Raw genomic sequence first — 16,648 nt, forward strand, 5'->3', positions numbered from 1 at the left:
TGTAGAAGGAAGCGCCCATGTTTGAAAGCAATGTCTAATTGAGTGGCAGACAAAGTGACGAATCAGAGAAAGATTTGACAGAATAGGATACGCCCAACTCTCACAAGGAGAGAGGAAAGGGAAGGGAAGCTACTTGAGGGGCAATTCAGAGAGAGAAAGAGAGAGGGAGAGGGAGAGAGGGAGAGAGAGAGAGAGAGAGAGAGAGAGAGAGAGAGAGAGAGAGAGAGAAAAGAAGAAGGAGGAGGAGGAGGGAGAGGAGGAGGAGGAGGAGGAAGAGGAGGAGGAGGAGGAGGAGGGGGGGGGGGAGGAGACAGTTTTTTACTGGGACAGTTGTGCAGAGGCAGGCTCCAGAGAGAACAAGCTAGACACAGGTGAAGACTGAATGAGCCAGAGATGAGAAGGAGCCAGAAGATTAGAACACATTGTCAAAGTTAGTTTGAGGCCAAGCAGAGCAATTCAAGAGAAGCCAGATTGAATCAGTCGGCCGAGGAGGTCAAGAGAAGCCAGATTGAATCAGTCGGCCGAGGAGGAGTTTGAGCCAGAACAGCCGAGTTGAAGCGGCCAGCCAGAATTCAGAAACAGCTAGAAAGGGTGAGCTTATTCAGCAGTTAAGACTCAGAGGCTGAAAGCATTTTAGGCCTAAATAAGATTTTCCAGAGCCTAGAAGCTTCCAGGACTAGGCCTTGGGTCGCAGACTGAGGCAGTAAGCCTCAGAGACAACAATTACATCAGGCGCATCAAAGATACTATTACATGGAAACTTATTTTGAGACAGGAACACAGAGTCTATGATCTGTGCATGCCCTGTGGATGGACGTCTTAGTTGCCAGAAACAAATTTAGAGTTTCCATTTCAAAAATTGAGGTTATAAAACTGAAATTGAAGTGAAAAAAAAAATCCTTTAAAAAGATTCGGGCCTTTGGCAAACAGGAAAAACCTGGGGATTCAGACTCTGTGCCACAGGAAGGGCCCCTGGGGATGAGAGTTAATTATTCCCAGACTTAAATCAGCCAAGATCACTGGTTATGCTTAGACGCGGAGACCACATACTACACAGGGATAGAACAAACCAGACTGTCAGCCCAGTGACTGACAAAACTCACTGTGACTGGGGGCAGCCCAGATTAGTGTGAGTGGACTTTTAAGGGGCTAAAACCTGTCCACAACGTTCAACTTGGGCACTGCCCTTATTCTGACGCCTGCTGTTCTGCCTTGTGGGCTCCTTCATCGGACAACAGCAGTGTTACTGAGTGCCTGAGTCTACTTGGCGGGCATGTAGCAGTGATCTGACCAAATGTGCCTCCTCTGATGCTTTCCAAACTACGACAGATCGGTCAAGACCTAGAGGGAGACAGTTACACTCCCCTGCAGAAACAGAACTGGAGAGGCTTAGACTCACTTCTCCTGAGATAAAGGAAACTGTGTCTGGCTTTGGGGAAAACCTATTATTTCTATGTTGATTGGAGGTAATTTAAAAAAAAAATCTGGTCATGGCAGGGAGAAACCTCGAAAAGAGAAAGAGACAAAGCCCTAGATCAGATCATTGATATCAGTTCTGTCCTCTTAGTGTAGCTAACTGCTCTGCTATCAGCCCTGACTGAGCTTTTAATTCTAATTTTTTCTCTTTTTTTTTTTTTGTTTTTTTTTGTTTTTTTGTTTTTTCAAGACAGGGTTTCTCTTTATAGCCCTGGCTGTCCTGGAACTCACAATGTAGACCAAGCTAGCCTCGAACTCAGAAATCCACCTGCCTCTGCCTCCCAGAGTGCTGGGATTACAGGCGTGTGCCACCACCGCCCGCCCTGTCCCAGTCCCATCTTAAACTATATGGCCAATTATGTATGAGTTCAGTAAAATTAGTAGTCTTTGGGGGCCGATGATACTTCTTTAAAACAGGATGAGTTCATGCTTTGATTCATTCCCTAGGACCACTGGAGAATGTAAGAAGCCCCCAGACCTTAGCCCAACTGACTCGAATTTAGACTATAAAACCCAGAACTTAGACAGCGCCACCTGTCTAAAGTAAAATGAACTCCTAATCCACGAAAGCCCACAGTCATGGGAAGGTCTCTAAATGTGCCAACCTTGCTTTTTGGCTTCTGTCGTTGTGATTCTGACGAACTGGTCTTGTTAACTGAAGTATGTCAATCTGAGATATGGTTTGTGCTTAAAAGCTCACCCCGAGAGAGGCTAAGTGCTACACCGGGATCTAAACACACGCTGCAGTCGCCTGCTGCCTAATAAAACCCTCTATTGGCTTAAACCCATGTCCGAGTAGACCTCTCTGGTGGATACCCCATAATGATAGTACGTTCCAGGATAGCCAGGACCCTGGCTAAATAGAGAGACCCCATCTAAAACAAAACAAAACTTTTGTTGTTGTCATTGTTGGTTTTCAAGACAGGGTTTCTCTAGGTACCCCTAGCTGTTCTGAAACTCTTTTTGTAGACCAAGATGGCCTCGAACCCAGAGATCCGCCTGGAAAAAAAAATCTTAAAAAAAAGACCAGGTAGGCTGGGGAGATACCTCATCGGGTAAGTGCTTTCTGGGGACCTGAGCTCAGATCCTAACAACACCCCTACAGGCTCTGTGTGGCTGCACATGCCCGAGGCCCCGGGCACTGGGAGAGAAGCCTTGTAGAAAGGCAGAGCTCTACCCTGCCCCCTCCCCCCCACAAGCCAATTACGTCTCAGAAACTATAAAGGGGGTCAGCTGCTTGCTGCCGAGCTTGCTGACTTGAATTTGATCCCTACGAGATGGAGAGAGCCAACTCCTGCAAATTGTCCTCTGACTTCCACTCCAGCATTTTGGCAGACACACACACACACACACACACACACACACACACACACACACACGCGCGCGCGCGCGCTAAATTAAAATGGATTTTTCAATTTGAAATAATGTATATCGTTGTGATCTGTGTATGTGATGATGTAGAACAAAAGAGAAAGGGAAGGAAGACTTCAGAGCCAGGCTGCTGCGTCTCCCTGCAGGGACATCAACCCGGAAAGACAGTACATATTGTTAAGCCCCTAGAGAGCTTTTCTTCTTAACAGAGTCTCTTTGTGTGGCCCTGGCTGTCCTGGAAATGGCCGTGTAGATCAGGCTGGCCATGTAGATCAGGCTGGCCATGTAGATCAGGCTGGTCTTAAATGCACAGGCACATGTCTGCCTCTGGCCCCAGTACTGGGATTGAAGTCCTGTGCCAACACACAGGTTGAAAACAGCTATTAAATACGTGGTGGCAGTATGTACCTTTAGTCACAACACTCAGGAAATTGTACTGGGACTGAATTTGAGGCCAACTTAAGCTACACAGAAAAACCCTTCTCAAAAAGAGAAACAAAATCTCAGACTGTCTGTGGCAGCCAGGTCCCTGGTGACCTCCTAAGCTGCGGAACTGGCAGTGTTCCTTTCCTAAACCATACCAAGGTTGGTAGGGGAAGGCTACACAAAACATCACCGCTTTTGCCCTGGGTAGCCTCTCTGGGGATGCGGCCACTCCTTATGCCTCCTATGAAAAGACACGAGTGATAAAACCACTCGAGCTTCCGGTTAAGACCCATGTCTGAGCATCTTCTAGGAGTTAGAGGCCACAGCATCAGCCAGCTCTCTGGAAGGCCAGCGCACCTTCTCTGTACCGGGATTGGCTTGAGAGCGCCAATAGAGCGCAAGGCACTATGGGTAGGGCAAGCGTTTAAAGCATTGTGGGCGATGCCACAATGTTGCAACGCTGGTGAAGCAAGATACCAACCACTAGATAACGCAACAGAATGAGCGTGGCTCTGTGCCAATAAAACTTTATTTGTGAACACCAACGTTTGAAGTCATATAATTTTCAGTATCACATAATGGAAGTCGTCTTTGATTTTTTTTTCTCTCTCTAGCTTGGAAAACTCATTCTTGGCTTGTGAGCCACAGGAAGTGGGGCAAACTGGGCCTCCCTCCGCAGTGCACCACTCTCTCTTTTATATGATTGTAAGCTCCACTGGCACGAGCAGTCCTGAGCCCCCACGCAGAACCACTCCCAAATTCCTAGCCTCAGATATCAAGCAAGATAATCAGTGGGGCTACGTTTTTGAGGTAGCTTGTTATGCAGCAATAGAGAACCGATATATTCTTAGACAGGATGAGGAAGTGTATACCCACAATCCCAGTGCTCAAAGGGCTGAGGCAGGAGGATTGAAGATGACCACTGTGAGTTTGAGGCCAGCCTGGTTCACATACATTCATGCAGATAGAACACTCACACATATAAAATAAAGATAATAAAGCTGTTTAAAAAAAATGAAAAGGGCCAGGTGGTGGCGGTGGTGGTGGTGGTGGTGCACACCTTTAATCCTCAGGAGGCAGGAGTTCTGTGAGTTCGAGGCTAGCCTGGTCTACAGAACAAGTTCCAGGATAGCAAGACCCACATATAGAAACCCTGTATTGGGGGAAAAACAACAACAAAAACAAACTCCCCCAAACTGAAAGGGCTAACCATAGGACTGGGGAATGTGGCTCAATGGGGCAGAGTCCTTACCGGACATACAGAAACTGTAGGTTTCATTTCTCTCATTGAATAAAACTGCGCATGGTGGCGCACACCTATCAAGCCCAGCTGATTATAAAGCCAGGACTCAGGTGGCGGAGGAAGGAAGATCAGAAGTTCAAGGTCATCTTCAACTACATGGTGAGTTTGAAGCTACATGAAACCATCTTTATTAAAAAAGAAAGCTTGAGCTACATGAAACCATCTTTATTAAAAACGAAAAAAAAAGGAGGGGTGGGGCTGAAGAGATGGCTCAGAGGTTTAGAACACTGAATGCTCTTCCAGAGGTTTGATTCCCAGCAACCACATAGTGACTCAAAGCTGTCTGTAACTCGAGTTCCAGGAAATCTGATGATCTCTCTGGTCTCTGAGGGTTCCAGGCATGGGTGTGATGCTCAGGCATAGGTGTGGGCAAAATACCCATCCGCATTAAATAACTAAAATAAGATTTCAAATAATATTTGTTTTTGTCTAAGAATACTCATAACCAGGGCCTAATACACAGCAGGGACTCCGGGATGTCACTGTGACTGGGGTGATTACTAGAGCTAAAAGCAGCTCAGGGACCACACTGCCACTTACCCAGGGAGAGAAAATTAGCTAATGTGACTCTGTGTCAAAGTCTACAGAGTATCTGGGGGCAAATTCCCTCTACAAAGACTTGGAGCACAACGTGTGTTTTGAAATTTTTCTTCTTTTTTTTTTTTGGATTTGGTTTTTCAAGACAGGGTTTCTCTGTGTAGCCCTGGTTGTCCTGGAACTCACTCTGTAGACCAGGCTGGCGTCTGCCTGCATCTGCCTCCTGAGTGCTAGGATTAAAGGCGTGTGCCACACAAGCACACCATACACAATAACAACAAAATAAATTTAAATTTTCTTTAAAAAGAAAAAAGAACTCTTTTTTAACGTCGCTTCCGTGTTTCCAGTATTCTCTTCTACCACTGGGGGGCGCCCGTCCTCAGCGCGGCCTCTGCGCATTCAGGACGCGGGCAAGGTGAAGGCTCTCCAGCGGAAGGTCCCAAGGGCAGGGAACCTTGGGCGGAGGGAGAGCGGGATCCTGGGGATCCGGACGCCAGGGTCCCACTGAGGCCACAGAGATGCTGGGGCGTTTTCTGCGCCAGCGTTGATCCAGGTGGCAAGGCAGACGGTGGCCACCAGGGGGAACTGTCGTTTGTGCTCTGGGCCTGGGCACAGCCCGGTGGCCTGTCCCTCTTGGGCGTGTCTCCGGAAGAAATGTTCTGGAAAGAAGGGCAACTTGGAGCTCCAATCTGCTGCCTAAAGTGAAGGCCACAGGGAGGGCTTCCTGGTCTCCAACGAGGAGCAGGGGGTGGCTCCGAGGCGCAGGGTCTGGTACCTCCCTGATGGAGCCTGAAAATAAACCTGGAGACCAGGCTGCGCACCGCCTCCAAAATCGTTTATTTAAGGCAGGGCCGGGGAGGTTGGTGGTCGGGATCGTGAGTTCAGGACCTCACGACCTGTGTCCACGGGGCCCAAACCTGCCCGCAGCGCCCCGCCCAGCTCAGAGTAACATCTGCTGGAGACACTGCGTCTGCCCTGGGGGTGTGCAAGTGGCGACCTGTTCCGATGCTGGGGATGCTAGGGGTGGATCCCAGCTGGGTCCACCCAGCCGGATGCCCATCCCCGCTCGCCCGGGGAACCTCCAGGGGCCCAGGAAGTGGTAAATTTGGGATGCCCGGATGAGAGAGATAAAATGGAACTCCCTTTATTTTTTAATTAACTTTATTGAGACAGACTCTCATTGTGTGTGTAGCCCAGGCTGGCTTAGAACTGAAAGCAGTTGTTCTGCTTCAGCTTCGCGAGTGCTGAGATGACTAACAGGCATGAACCGCCAGGCCCAGAATCTCCCCGTGTTCAAAAGGAGGCATTTTGGTGACCTTTCTAAGGATGACATAGTGTCATATGAAGGTACCTCCCAATGCTAGCGGGCCGCCGGAACACAACGGCTTGCTGTGCAAAAGACACTTGATGATCTTTGCGTTAGACCTGAGTTCAGTTCCCAGTATCCGTATCCAGCACCTCACAAACCCTTGTAACACCACCCTTTTCATTTATACTCACATACCAGAGACAGACGGATGGACGGACACACACACACAGAGTAACTAGTGTGATAGTGCTCCCTATAATTTCTGCTGAGGCAAGGGAGTGGCCACAAATTAACCGACCTGGGTCACACAGCCTGACTTTTTATTTCCTACCCCCACCCCATACCTGCCTGCTCCCCAAAGGAAACCCTGCGGGGCGGGGGGGGGGGGCTGCTCAGCGAGTCCCATGCTCACTTTGACAGTGGGTTTACTGTTTTTCTCTGAGCCTCGATTTGTTCAGTCACACATAAAGGACAGGCACAGACACAGTCAGGAACTACAGCTGCACTTTATTCGCCATCCACACCCCTCCTCGAGGACCCTCCACCCCCAGCCCCACCCACCGAGCCCTTGAGTCCTTGCTCAGAAGATCTTCACGGAATGCAGCTGCACGTCTCCGCCCACCTCCACCAAGCGCACGCGCCCGAGCGGCATCCGGTGTTGGAAGTGGAGGTACTCGTCATCCCCGACCACAGCCTGCAGGGTGAGAGCCCAAGTTAACTCTGGATGCAGATCCCGGTCTGCGGCCCCGGAAGAGGCTAACGACATCCGAGCCTCCGAAGGAAAATGGGTCTGTTGTCCTTTGTAATAGGACACGCAGTACTGCTAGGACACCCAACCCCTGGGCGCTTGGCTCTTGATCGCTGTTTTGTCGCTCTTAGAAGCAGACCTGGAGAGGGTCTGTGGAGGCCTGGGTCAGGTCTGGACCCGGGTTCCAGTACCCCAAGGGCTTTCCCGCTCGGTCCCCAGAATTTGGGTCTGGTGGTGTTCTCCTTCGAAGACTCACCTTATAGCCTTCCTCTGTGGCGATGAGGAGCACTTCAAAGGGCTCCCCACGCCTAAAGGGGATGCCAGCGCCCCGCTCCTCGCGGCCCCATTTGCCTTGTTCTTTGGTGTTGAAGACAACCTCGGACGTGTCCAGCCTCGGGTTAAAGTGCAGGGCGGCATCTGCCCCTTGCTCCTCGCCGCAGAGCAGGTTTACATGGAACCTTTGGGGGACAGTGGACCTCAAAGATGAGCAACTACCGTGCGCACGCGCACTGGTACACCCACACCCGAAGAGCGTCCCTGTGATGATAGCCAGGATCCCCTCTATTCCAGAGCCTGGAGCTGTCCTAGGGTTCTGGCGGGACGGCCTGCTGTGCCTGAGGACAGGGACCCCCCCACTCCCAGACGGACAGATTTCATCAATACTCCCACAAAGCCCAAGGTCTCAATTTTAGTGGGCCATGGACTTGATAACCAGGTACCCTGGGCATCCAGGTTAGCTTCAAGATCCAAGACAGATTTTTCAATGATCTGGAAAACTAGACGTGGAAATCCTAGGACTAACCAGGGACTCTTATTTTTAGGGAGACTTGGGCACCCACCCACAATTTTGGGGGCATATCAGTGAATATATCCAAATTAAGCTAGCAATGGGGAATCTAAGACTCCACTTGGCAAGCAAGGTCCCAGGGACACCCTGTGTGAGCTCTGAGAAACAGGGCTCAACTGAGCCAGGAGATGCCCCACCCACCCTTTCCCCTGGAACCTGGGACATCACCTGCCAGCCTGGTCAGGGACCACGCCTCGAATTCTCATGACAGTGCCCACTCGGACGCCCTGAGGCAGAGCGGTCTTGTGCTGGGTGGCCTGTAAGATTTGGGTGGGGGCAAGGATGAGACCCAGGGAGACAAAGAAACAGACAGGTCAGCCCCAGCTAGGGACCATCCATGGACAGGGCAGAAACCAAGAGGGATGCAGATTCCGGAAGAGGCAGAGACAGGCACACAGATGTGACAGAGACAAAGCCAGCGGGGAGACGGCCAGCAGGACTGGTGAAACCCCAGAGAGAGTTAGCACCCCGCTCTCCTGATACCCATTTTTTTTTTTTTTTTTTGCTCTGAAGGGGAGGTTTCAGGGTTTCAGTCAGACCCTGAGTCCCAGTTTCCCCAGCTTGGCCCCCAGTATACTTACAGACATGGCTGGCACAGCTATACAGCAACAATGTGGCCAGTAGCTGTAGGAGGGGACCTTAAGTAAAGGCAAGGTGGTGGTTCAGCTCCTCCCTTTCCATCTAACGCCCACACCTGGCACAGACCCCTGCCCTCGGGCAAAGCTGTCAAGGCTGGGCGCATCTCCTCCTGCCCTGCCCCTACTCGCCAGCTGCAGGTAGAGCTCCCTCTCCCCTTTCCTAGGTTTACAGATAGGCACAACCTTCAATACCAAGACTGGGGAGGCTTGCCCTGTGCTCCCTCCCCCACCCCACCTCCCCTCCTGTGCCCCGACCCGTGCCAGCCTGTACAGGACTTCTTTGGAGACCTGTTGGATCCAGAAAGGCTGAGCAAGCATCGGCCTCCGCCCTTTCTGAAAGGAGCCTCTTCCCTGGAGCTCAGGCTGCTCGGCTTTGTCCTGGGCAACTCTGCCGCTGCCATCGAAGACACGCATAATAACTCAATGCTCTCCACTGGGCTCTCCAGGAAGCCCGTTATTCCTTCTTGTCCTATGCTGGGGTCCCCAGGGTCACCAGAGTGTGTCTGGCACATTTAAAGTGGCCAGTAGCAGAGGGTCAAATAAAGCAGGTGGGCTAACAGTGGCCAGGCTGAGGCCTCTGGGGGTCCAGATGTGTCAGAGCCTCACCCGGACCTGTGGGGTGTAGCTTAGCCCGTGCACTGGCTTACAGGAAACGGAGCGGGTGGGAACAGTTTGCCACTAGCCCGGTAGTCTTAAGAGTCAGTCAGTCTGTCTGTCTGTCTGTCTGTCTGTCTCTCTCTGGTTTCTGTTTTTCTTCCTGAGATCTCTAGCAGCTCCTCCCCAAACTGAGTCCATCTTTCCATCCAATTAGAGTGAAATGGAATATGAGTTGGTGGGTGACCCGGGCCGCCAGTCACCACCCAGAGACATGAAACACAACGGGGGAAACTGACAATAGCCTGAGTTTTAGTCTTCTTGGACCAGCACTCTAGAGAAAGTGTGTGTGTGTGTGTGTCTGTGTGTGTGTGTGTGTGTGTGTGGTTGAGGGGGGCGATGACTCATAAAGAATGAAAAGAGAAAGCAGGCAAAGGGGCGGTGGGAGTGCTGAGCGGTTTCCCCTCTTAACAGCCCAGCGGCCTTCCAGAAAGATCTTCCCATGCCTATCCCCACCACCCTACTCCTGCCCCACCCAGCAGGTGGCAGAGCCCGAGGCCAGATGCATGCTGGGAGTGGAAAGTTGCCGCGGAGATTAGGAGCGTGCTACCTCTCCTGCTCCTGGGCCCAGTATCCCAGATTCACCACCCCCGCCCCCGCCTCCGTCCCCGCCCCTAGAACACACATCAAGGACTCGCCACCCCCCTCCCCCGAGGTCCACAGGGGGCGCAGAAGATGCCAGAGACTCTTGAGCGCTGCGATGCTGCGGGAGGAGCGCAGGGGAAGACGTCCTTGAGATGGAGAGATTACCCATCCCGGAAACCAGCACAGGGGAGGCGACGGCGGGAGAGTCAGCTCAAGGTCGTTCGAAGCCATCACAGGCTGTGGGAGGCTGACCCAAACGACAGCAACTGATTTTCCTTCCTTTCTTTTTTACAGTGGTGGGGCATGCTTTTAATCCCAGCACTCGGGAAGGCAGAGGAAGGCACTTCTGTGAGTTCCAGGCCAGCCTGGTCTGGAGACGGAGTTCCAGGACAGCCAGGGCTCCACAGAGAAACCCTGTATAAACACACAGACACACACACACACTTTTTAAAAAAGATTTATTTATTTATCATATGTTAGTACACTGTAGCTGTCTTCAGACACTCCAGAAGAGGGCGTATCCGATTTCATTATGGATGGTTGTGAGCCACCATGTGGTTGCTGGGATTTGAACTCAGGACCTTTGGAAGAGCAGTCAGTGTTCTTAACCGCTGAGCCACCTCTCCAGCCCGCACACACACTTTAATACTCTTTACAAACAAGAAACCTTGGGTTCGAGAGGATCTAGAGCGAGGTTTGAAGGCTCTGACTCGGGTTTCCACAGGACAAGGACCCATCACAGGGCGGAGCAAGAGGACCTCAGTTTCATGTTACGTCACCTCCCGCCCGTCACAGTTAGACTGATAATTGAGGCTCCCATTATTTTAGCTCCACGCTCTGTGTAAATCACCGTCTGACACGTGTCTGCACCTCGTTCTGTTTGTGGTTGCTGGTTCCCACGGGCTGGCCTCTCGTTTTCTTCATCCGAGCTGGATGGAAGTTCACGAACAGCTCGCTCGTCACGTCTGAACTCGCCTTAGGTGATTGGTAAAATAGTTGCATTCAATCCTTTATCGGTTCCTGTATCTACCTCCTTTCTGGGAACTGGGAACTGAGATGCGCTCATCGTTGACTGAATGTGCTTGACTGTAAGCTCTGAACGCATTCACTTTTCCACGTCTCCCCCACTCCCCACCCCCGCCCTCCCAGACAGGGTTTCTCTGGCTGCCCTGGAACTCACTCTGTAGACCAGGCTGGCTCAAATTCAGAAATCCACCTGCCTCTGCCTCCCAAGTGCTGGGATTACAGGTGTGCGCCACCACCACCAGGTCATTTTTTCATTTCTAATTCATTAGTGAATGTATTTATGTCTCATTTTCGTGGTAAAATACTGTGGACTAAGAAAGATTCTAACAAATAGATCCTTGAGGGTTTGGGGGAAGGTAAAGGGGGAGTTTTTGTTTTTGTTTTGAGACAAAAATTTCAGGTAGCCCAGGCTAGCCTTGGTCTTCCTAATTAGCCAAGGATGACCTTGAATTCTTGGTCCTACTGACCCAGCCGCCCAAGTGGCTGTGCTCTCACGCTATTTGGTGCAATGCTGACCCAGAGCTTTGTCCGTGCTAGAGAGACACACCTGCATCCATTTCCCCAGCTGAGGTGTGGGAACTCAAAACCCAAAACTCCATCGCCAATGTCAGTCTGTCATCATTTTTATTATTTTTTTGTACACAGTGAAAATAATGAAGTGAGGCCAGGCACGGTAGTTCATGCCTTTAAGTCCAGCTCTAGGGAGGCCGAGACAGGTACATCTTTGAATTTGAGACCAGCCTGGACTACAGAATAAGTTCCAGCACAGCCAGGGTGAAACAGAGAAATTGTCTTGAAACAAAACAAAGCAAACAACAAAAAAAAGATAGAAAAAGGTAAGAAAAAAATGAAGTGATAATGATATTGATGATTTGGTGAAAATCTGAACTTTAAAGATTTTAATTTGATTTTGGTTTAAGTGCACTGTCTAGGGAGAGGTATATGCATGCGAGTGTAATGTCTGGGGAGACCACAAGATGGTGTCAGATCCCCAGAGCTGGAATTACACGGGCTTGTGAGCCCTCTGACATAGATTCTGTGGGTTTTTATTTTATGTGTATGGGTTTTTGCCTGCATGTATGTATGTATGTATGTGTGCCATGTGAGTGTAGTACCTGAGGAGGTCAGAAGAGGGTGCCAGGTATTCTGGTACTGGGGTTATTGACAGTTGCAAGTCACTGGTGGATCCTGGGAACAGAACCTGAGTCCTCTGGAAGATCAGCCAAGTACTCTTAACTGCTGACACCATCTCTTCAGCCTCCTCTTTCTTTTTTAGATGAGGTCTCTGCTGTAGCACATGTGAGCCAGGAACTACCAAACCTCTTTTCTCAGCCTCCCCATCGCTGGGTTAGAGCCCCTGAACCTGTATGAAAGCTAATTAATTCTGATGGTGACTAGAGTGAGGTGTGCACTCCAGTCTCTGATGAGGGAAGCCTTCTCTTGTAGTCTTCAGTTCCATTTATGACCTTAGTTCATTAAAATCTACTAATTATTTTAAGTGGACAGTATGCTGTTTACAAAGGATTCATTTTTCCATGTTTTAATTGTGCAGTACGCATTTCTAGGCCATAAAGTAGGTCTCGTAAATTTCAAGGCCTGATCATAAACTGCTCTGGGTGACTCTCTCCTCTGACGTCCTGTCTTTCCTGCCCCATCCCCCACCGCCCACCAAGTCTCACTATGTAGACCAGGCTGGCCTGGAACTCACAGATACCTGCCTACCTGTGTCTGCTGAGTGCTAGGATCAAAGACATGTGCCCCCACCCTCCGCAACCCACCTAGGTCTTGGAGACAGCATCTGTCATTAGCCTGGAGTTTGATATCTGGGTAGGTCATAGAGCCAGCCATGCCCAGAGATCCATCTGTCTCCAAATCCCCAGGGCTGGGTTTACGAACGTGCCCCACCATGCCCGGCTCTTCATGTGGGCGTCGAGGATCAAACTCATGTTCTCATGCCTGGGTGGCAAGCACTTTACCGACTGAGTAATCTGTCCCAGCCTCCTCAGCGCCTGTACCGTCAGCCCTGGAGAGTATGGGATGAGTTAGTGACCGCTAGGTCCCGACAGATCCACCCCCGCCTGGGGTGATTAACACAGGGCTACACAGGAGACTGGCCCAGTGTTGTTTGTTTGCTTTGAGATTATAATTACAATATTTCTCCCTTCTCTTTCCTCCCTCCAAACCCTGCCATATATCACTTCCTCATCTCTTTCAAATTCATGTCCTCTTTTTTCACTAATTGTTACTGCATGCATATGTACACATATGCAATGCATACATGTGCATTTCTATACAATTGCATGTATATACACAATATATATATATATATATAATTTTTAATACAGATATGTGTTCTTATATTTTTGGTTGTGAGCCTAGCCTTAAACCGCTGAGCCATCTCTCCAGCTCTACATATATATTCTTAAGTATAACCTGTTCCATTGATACAACGTAACTTATATGTATATTTTCAGGGATGATCATTTGGTATTGGAAAACTAACTCATATAACACTCACTTCTCTGAGGAAGACTGGTGAGACTTCATGGCTGTCGCTTCTGATATTACTAGGCGAACACGGTCTCACGGCAAGCTCCCTGATCTGCTGGTTCTCACAATCCTTCTCACCTTATCAATATTTCCTGAGCCTTGGGTGCTGGAGTGCTTTGTAGATGTATCCATTGGGACTGGTGATGCTACAGTGATTTCTGTCTGTTACAAAGAGAAGCTTCCTTGGCAAGGGATGAAGACTACACTTATCTGTGCATATGGGACACATGTTTACAGCTTGTTGTTAGGGATTATGGTGGTTTAGTCAATTAATAGTTGTAGCTTCTCCTCCAACAATATGACTTCATTAGCACTGGGTAGTTAACTCAGTACTGGGACCAGGCAAGGTTTCCCTCTTGTTGAATGGGTCTTAAGTCCAATTAGAGAGCTGTTAGTTACTGCCAAGGCGTGTGTGCCAGGATTGTTGTCCCATGCTGGTTGTTTTTTTTGTTTTTGTTTTTGTTTTTTTTAAGATTTATTTATTGTTGGCCAGGCAGTGGTGAAGCATGCCTGTAATCCCAGCACTCTGGGAGGTAGAGGCAGGCAGATTTCTGAGTTCGAGGCCAGCCTGGTCTACAGAGTGAGTTCCAGGACAGCCAGGGCTACACAGAGAAACCCTGTCTCGGAAAAAATACAAAAAAACAAATACAAAAAAACCAAAAAAAAATTATTTATTGTTATATGTGAGTACACTGTAGCTGTCTTCAGACACACCAGAAGAAGGCATCGGATCCCATTACAGATGGTTGTGAACCACCATGTGGTTGCTGGGATTTGAACTCAGGAACGTCAGAAGAGCTCTTAACCACTGAGCCATCTCTCCAGACCCCCATGCTGGTTGTTAATGGGGCTCATAAAGGTCATAGCTGGGTAGGGCTGTAAGCCAAGGTTTTAAGATAAATGAGACAGAGAAAAAATTGAGGATAGGGATATTAGGTTTTACCCAGAATTCAGTCACTTTGTGGGCCAGGGGAGAGGTGTGTGGTTTCCAGAAGCTGTTCTATCGAGAATAGCCAGTGTGGTGGCACATGCCCCCAAAAAAACCCAAAAATCCAAAACAAAACAAAAAAAAACCCCTCCTTTCAGAGCAAAAGTGGAAGGGTCACAAATTTGGGCTGTCTGAGGAAGTATCTCACACAGTTACCCCAAAAAAGATAATAGAAAAGAAAGAGAGTGGGAGAAAGAGAGGGAAAGGAAAGAAAGACATGTTAAAGAGTTGTGTGGGAGTGAGCTGTCGGGTGACATGACTGCTCTGCCCTCGTGGGCTCCCACTTTCCCTCAGTGGGGACCTTACAAGGCTGACACTATGGTATTTTGGGCCTTCAGCTCCCAAACTGTGAGGTAACTAAATCTCTCTGCCTTCTTAGGCAGCCTGCCTGAAGGAATCTGCTAAAGCTCTAAGACGTCACCGGCTGTCATTCAGGTGTTATTCCCTGGCAGGAAAGGAGGGGGAAAATGAATTGAGAACCAAACGGATGGTGGTTTCTCAGACCCGAGGAATGGAATCCTAGGTAGAAAGAAACGCTCGATGACCTGAGGACCTCCAAACTCGAAGGAATCTGTGGCACCAGGTCTTTCTGGAAATAGGCCTGAAGCAGGAGGCTGAGGGTGGCGGTGATGAAGGGGGTTTCTGGACAGCAGCAACTTTAGGGTTGTGGCCTCCTGCCCTGCCCCCCACAGGAAACGGAAGACAGACAGAAGGAACCACTGGGGTCAGAGCGCTACCAAGGTGAACCAGACAGGATCCTTGACTTGTTTCAAAACACTGAGCAAACCAAAGGATTCAGTCCAAGATAACAGAAACATAGGTGCACCCAACAGTACGCAGACAGTGCGATGGCCAGGATGCGATGGTAAGTTATGCAAGGAGACATCCACACAGACACAGCACAGGGCTGGCTGGAGAAGGATGCTGCATTGTCTCCGGAACACCAGCGCTGGACACCGAGGCAAGCAGAATTGCTTTCCTAACTATTATATCTATTATAGACAGATCTGGTGCCCAGGAGAGACAGATTCGTAGTTCTGTCACCTCACAGTAAAGCAGAGACACAGTGAGATGCTAGAGAGCTGCCTCAGTGGTTAAGAGAGCTCACTGCTCCTGGGGAGGAACAAAGTTCGGTGCCCAGCACCCACATCAACTACTCACAACCACCTGTTTCAGGGGTTCCATGCTGTCTTCTAGTCTTTTCAGGGAGGAGAAGGAGGAGCAGGAGGAGGAAGAGGAGGAGGAAGAGGAGGAGGAAGAGGAGGAGGAGGAGGAGGAGGAGGAGGAGGAGGAGGAGAGAGAGAGAGAGAGAGAGAGAGAGAGAGAGAGAGAGAGAGAGAGAGAGAGAGCTTCATAACCTGGAGACACAGTGGCTAAGCGTGCATTTCACTACTGCAGAGGAGCCAAGTTCAGGTCCCTGCATCCTTGTTCCGAGGCTCACATCCAGCTGCAACTCTAGCTCCCGGGATCCAGTGCCATGCTCGCAGGCACCCCCACGCACCTGTATGCACCCACACACAGACACACACAGAGATACAGAGATAGGAACTAAGCACAAGTCCTTGAAAAAGAAAACAAATCTCTACATAAACAGAGCGTCAGGTGCTCCTCTTAGGGATGTGCGATAGAGAAAGAGAAAGCTTTTTCTCTGTCCTCCACAGTGACACTCCAACAGGGGACTCTGGAAGGAACAGGAAGCACATGATTTCTGTAATGATCACACTGTTAGGTAAAGGTCAAGTTAAAAGTGTTTGCCCTCTTTGTAAAAGACCGTGGGGAGGTGAAAGGCAAAACACCCTCCTGTTTTTCACTAGATGCTTCTTTGTTTGTTTGTTTTCGAGACAGGGTTTCTCTGTGTAGCCCTGGCTGTCCTGGAACTCACTCTGTAGACTAGGCTGGCCTCGAACTCAGAAATCTGCCTGCCTCTGCCTCCCAAGTACTGGGATTAAAGGCGTGTGCCACCATCACCTGGCTTAGATGCTTCATTATTTATATATACATATACATATACATATATATGAATATATGTATATGAATATATATGTGTGTATATATATATATATTTCAGCCAGGCATGGTAGTGCAGTCCTTAATCTCAACACTTGAAGGACAGAGGCAGGTGGATCTCTGTGAGCTAGAGACCAGCCTGGTTAAGACCCTGTCTCAAAAAAGACCCTGTCTCAAAAAAGA

At 49.5% G+C, this 16,648-nt stretch overlaps 1 protein-coding gene across 1 annotated transcript; it reads right to left on the reverse strand.

The window, feature by feature from the left end:
• Positions 1–6,986: 6,986 nt before the first annotated feature.
• Positions 6,987–9,502, reverse strand: LOC127682906 (galectin-7). Its single transcript, XM_052179651.1, has 5 exons — positions 8,944–9,502; positions 8,599–8,655; positions 8,186–8,274; positions 7,427–7,628; positions 6,987–7,116 (listed from the first exon to the last, which is right to left on the reverse strand). Exons 1-5 carry the CDS (start codon positions 9,067–9,069, stop codon positions 7,003–7,005), a joined length of 588 nt encoding a protein of 195 aa, XP_052035611.1. The 5' UTR covers positions 9,070–9,502; the 3' UTR covers positions 6,987–7,002.
• Between the last annotated feature and the right edge of the window lie 7,146 nt (positions 9,503–16,648).

The sequence above is a fragment of the Apodemus sylvaticus genome, chromosome 1, assembly GCF_947179515.1.
Source record: "Apodemus sylvaticus chromosome 1, mApoSyl1.1, whole genome shotgun sequence".
Classification (NCBI taxonomy): domain Eukaryota; kingdom Metazoa; phylum Chordata; class Mammalia; order Rodentia; family Muridae; genus Apodemus; species Apodemus sylvaticus.

Coding starts and splice junctions, on each gene's coding strand:
- LOC127682906 (XM_052179651.1), bottom strand. CDS start 9,069: ATGCGTGTCTTCGATGGCAGCGGCAGAGTTGCCCAGGACAAAGCCGAG. Junction 7,629..8,185: donor GTCCCTGACCAGGCTGGCAG/GTGATGTCCCAG, acceptor TGTCCCCCAAAG/GTTCCATGTAAACCTGCTCT. Junction 7,117..7,426: donor CCACAGAGGAAGGCTATAAG/GTGAGTCTTCGA, acceptor CTCACCCTGCAG/GCTGTGGTCGGGGATGACGA.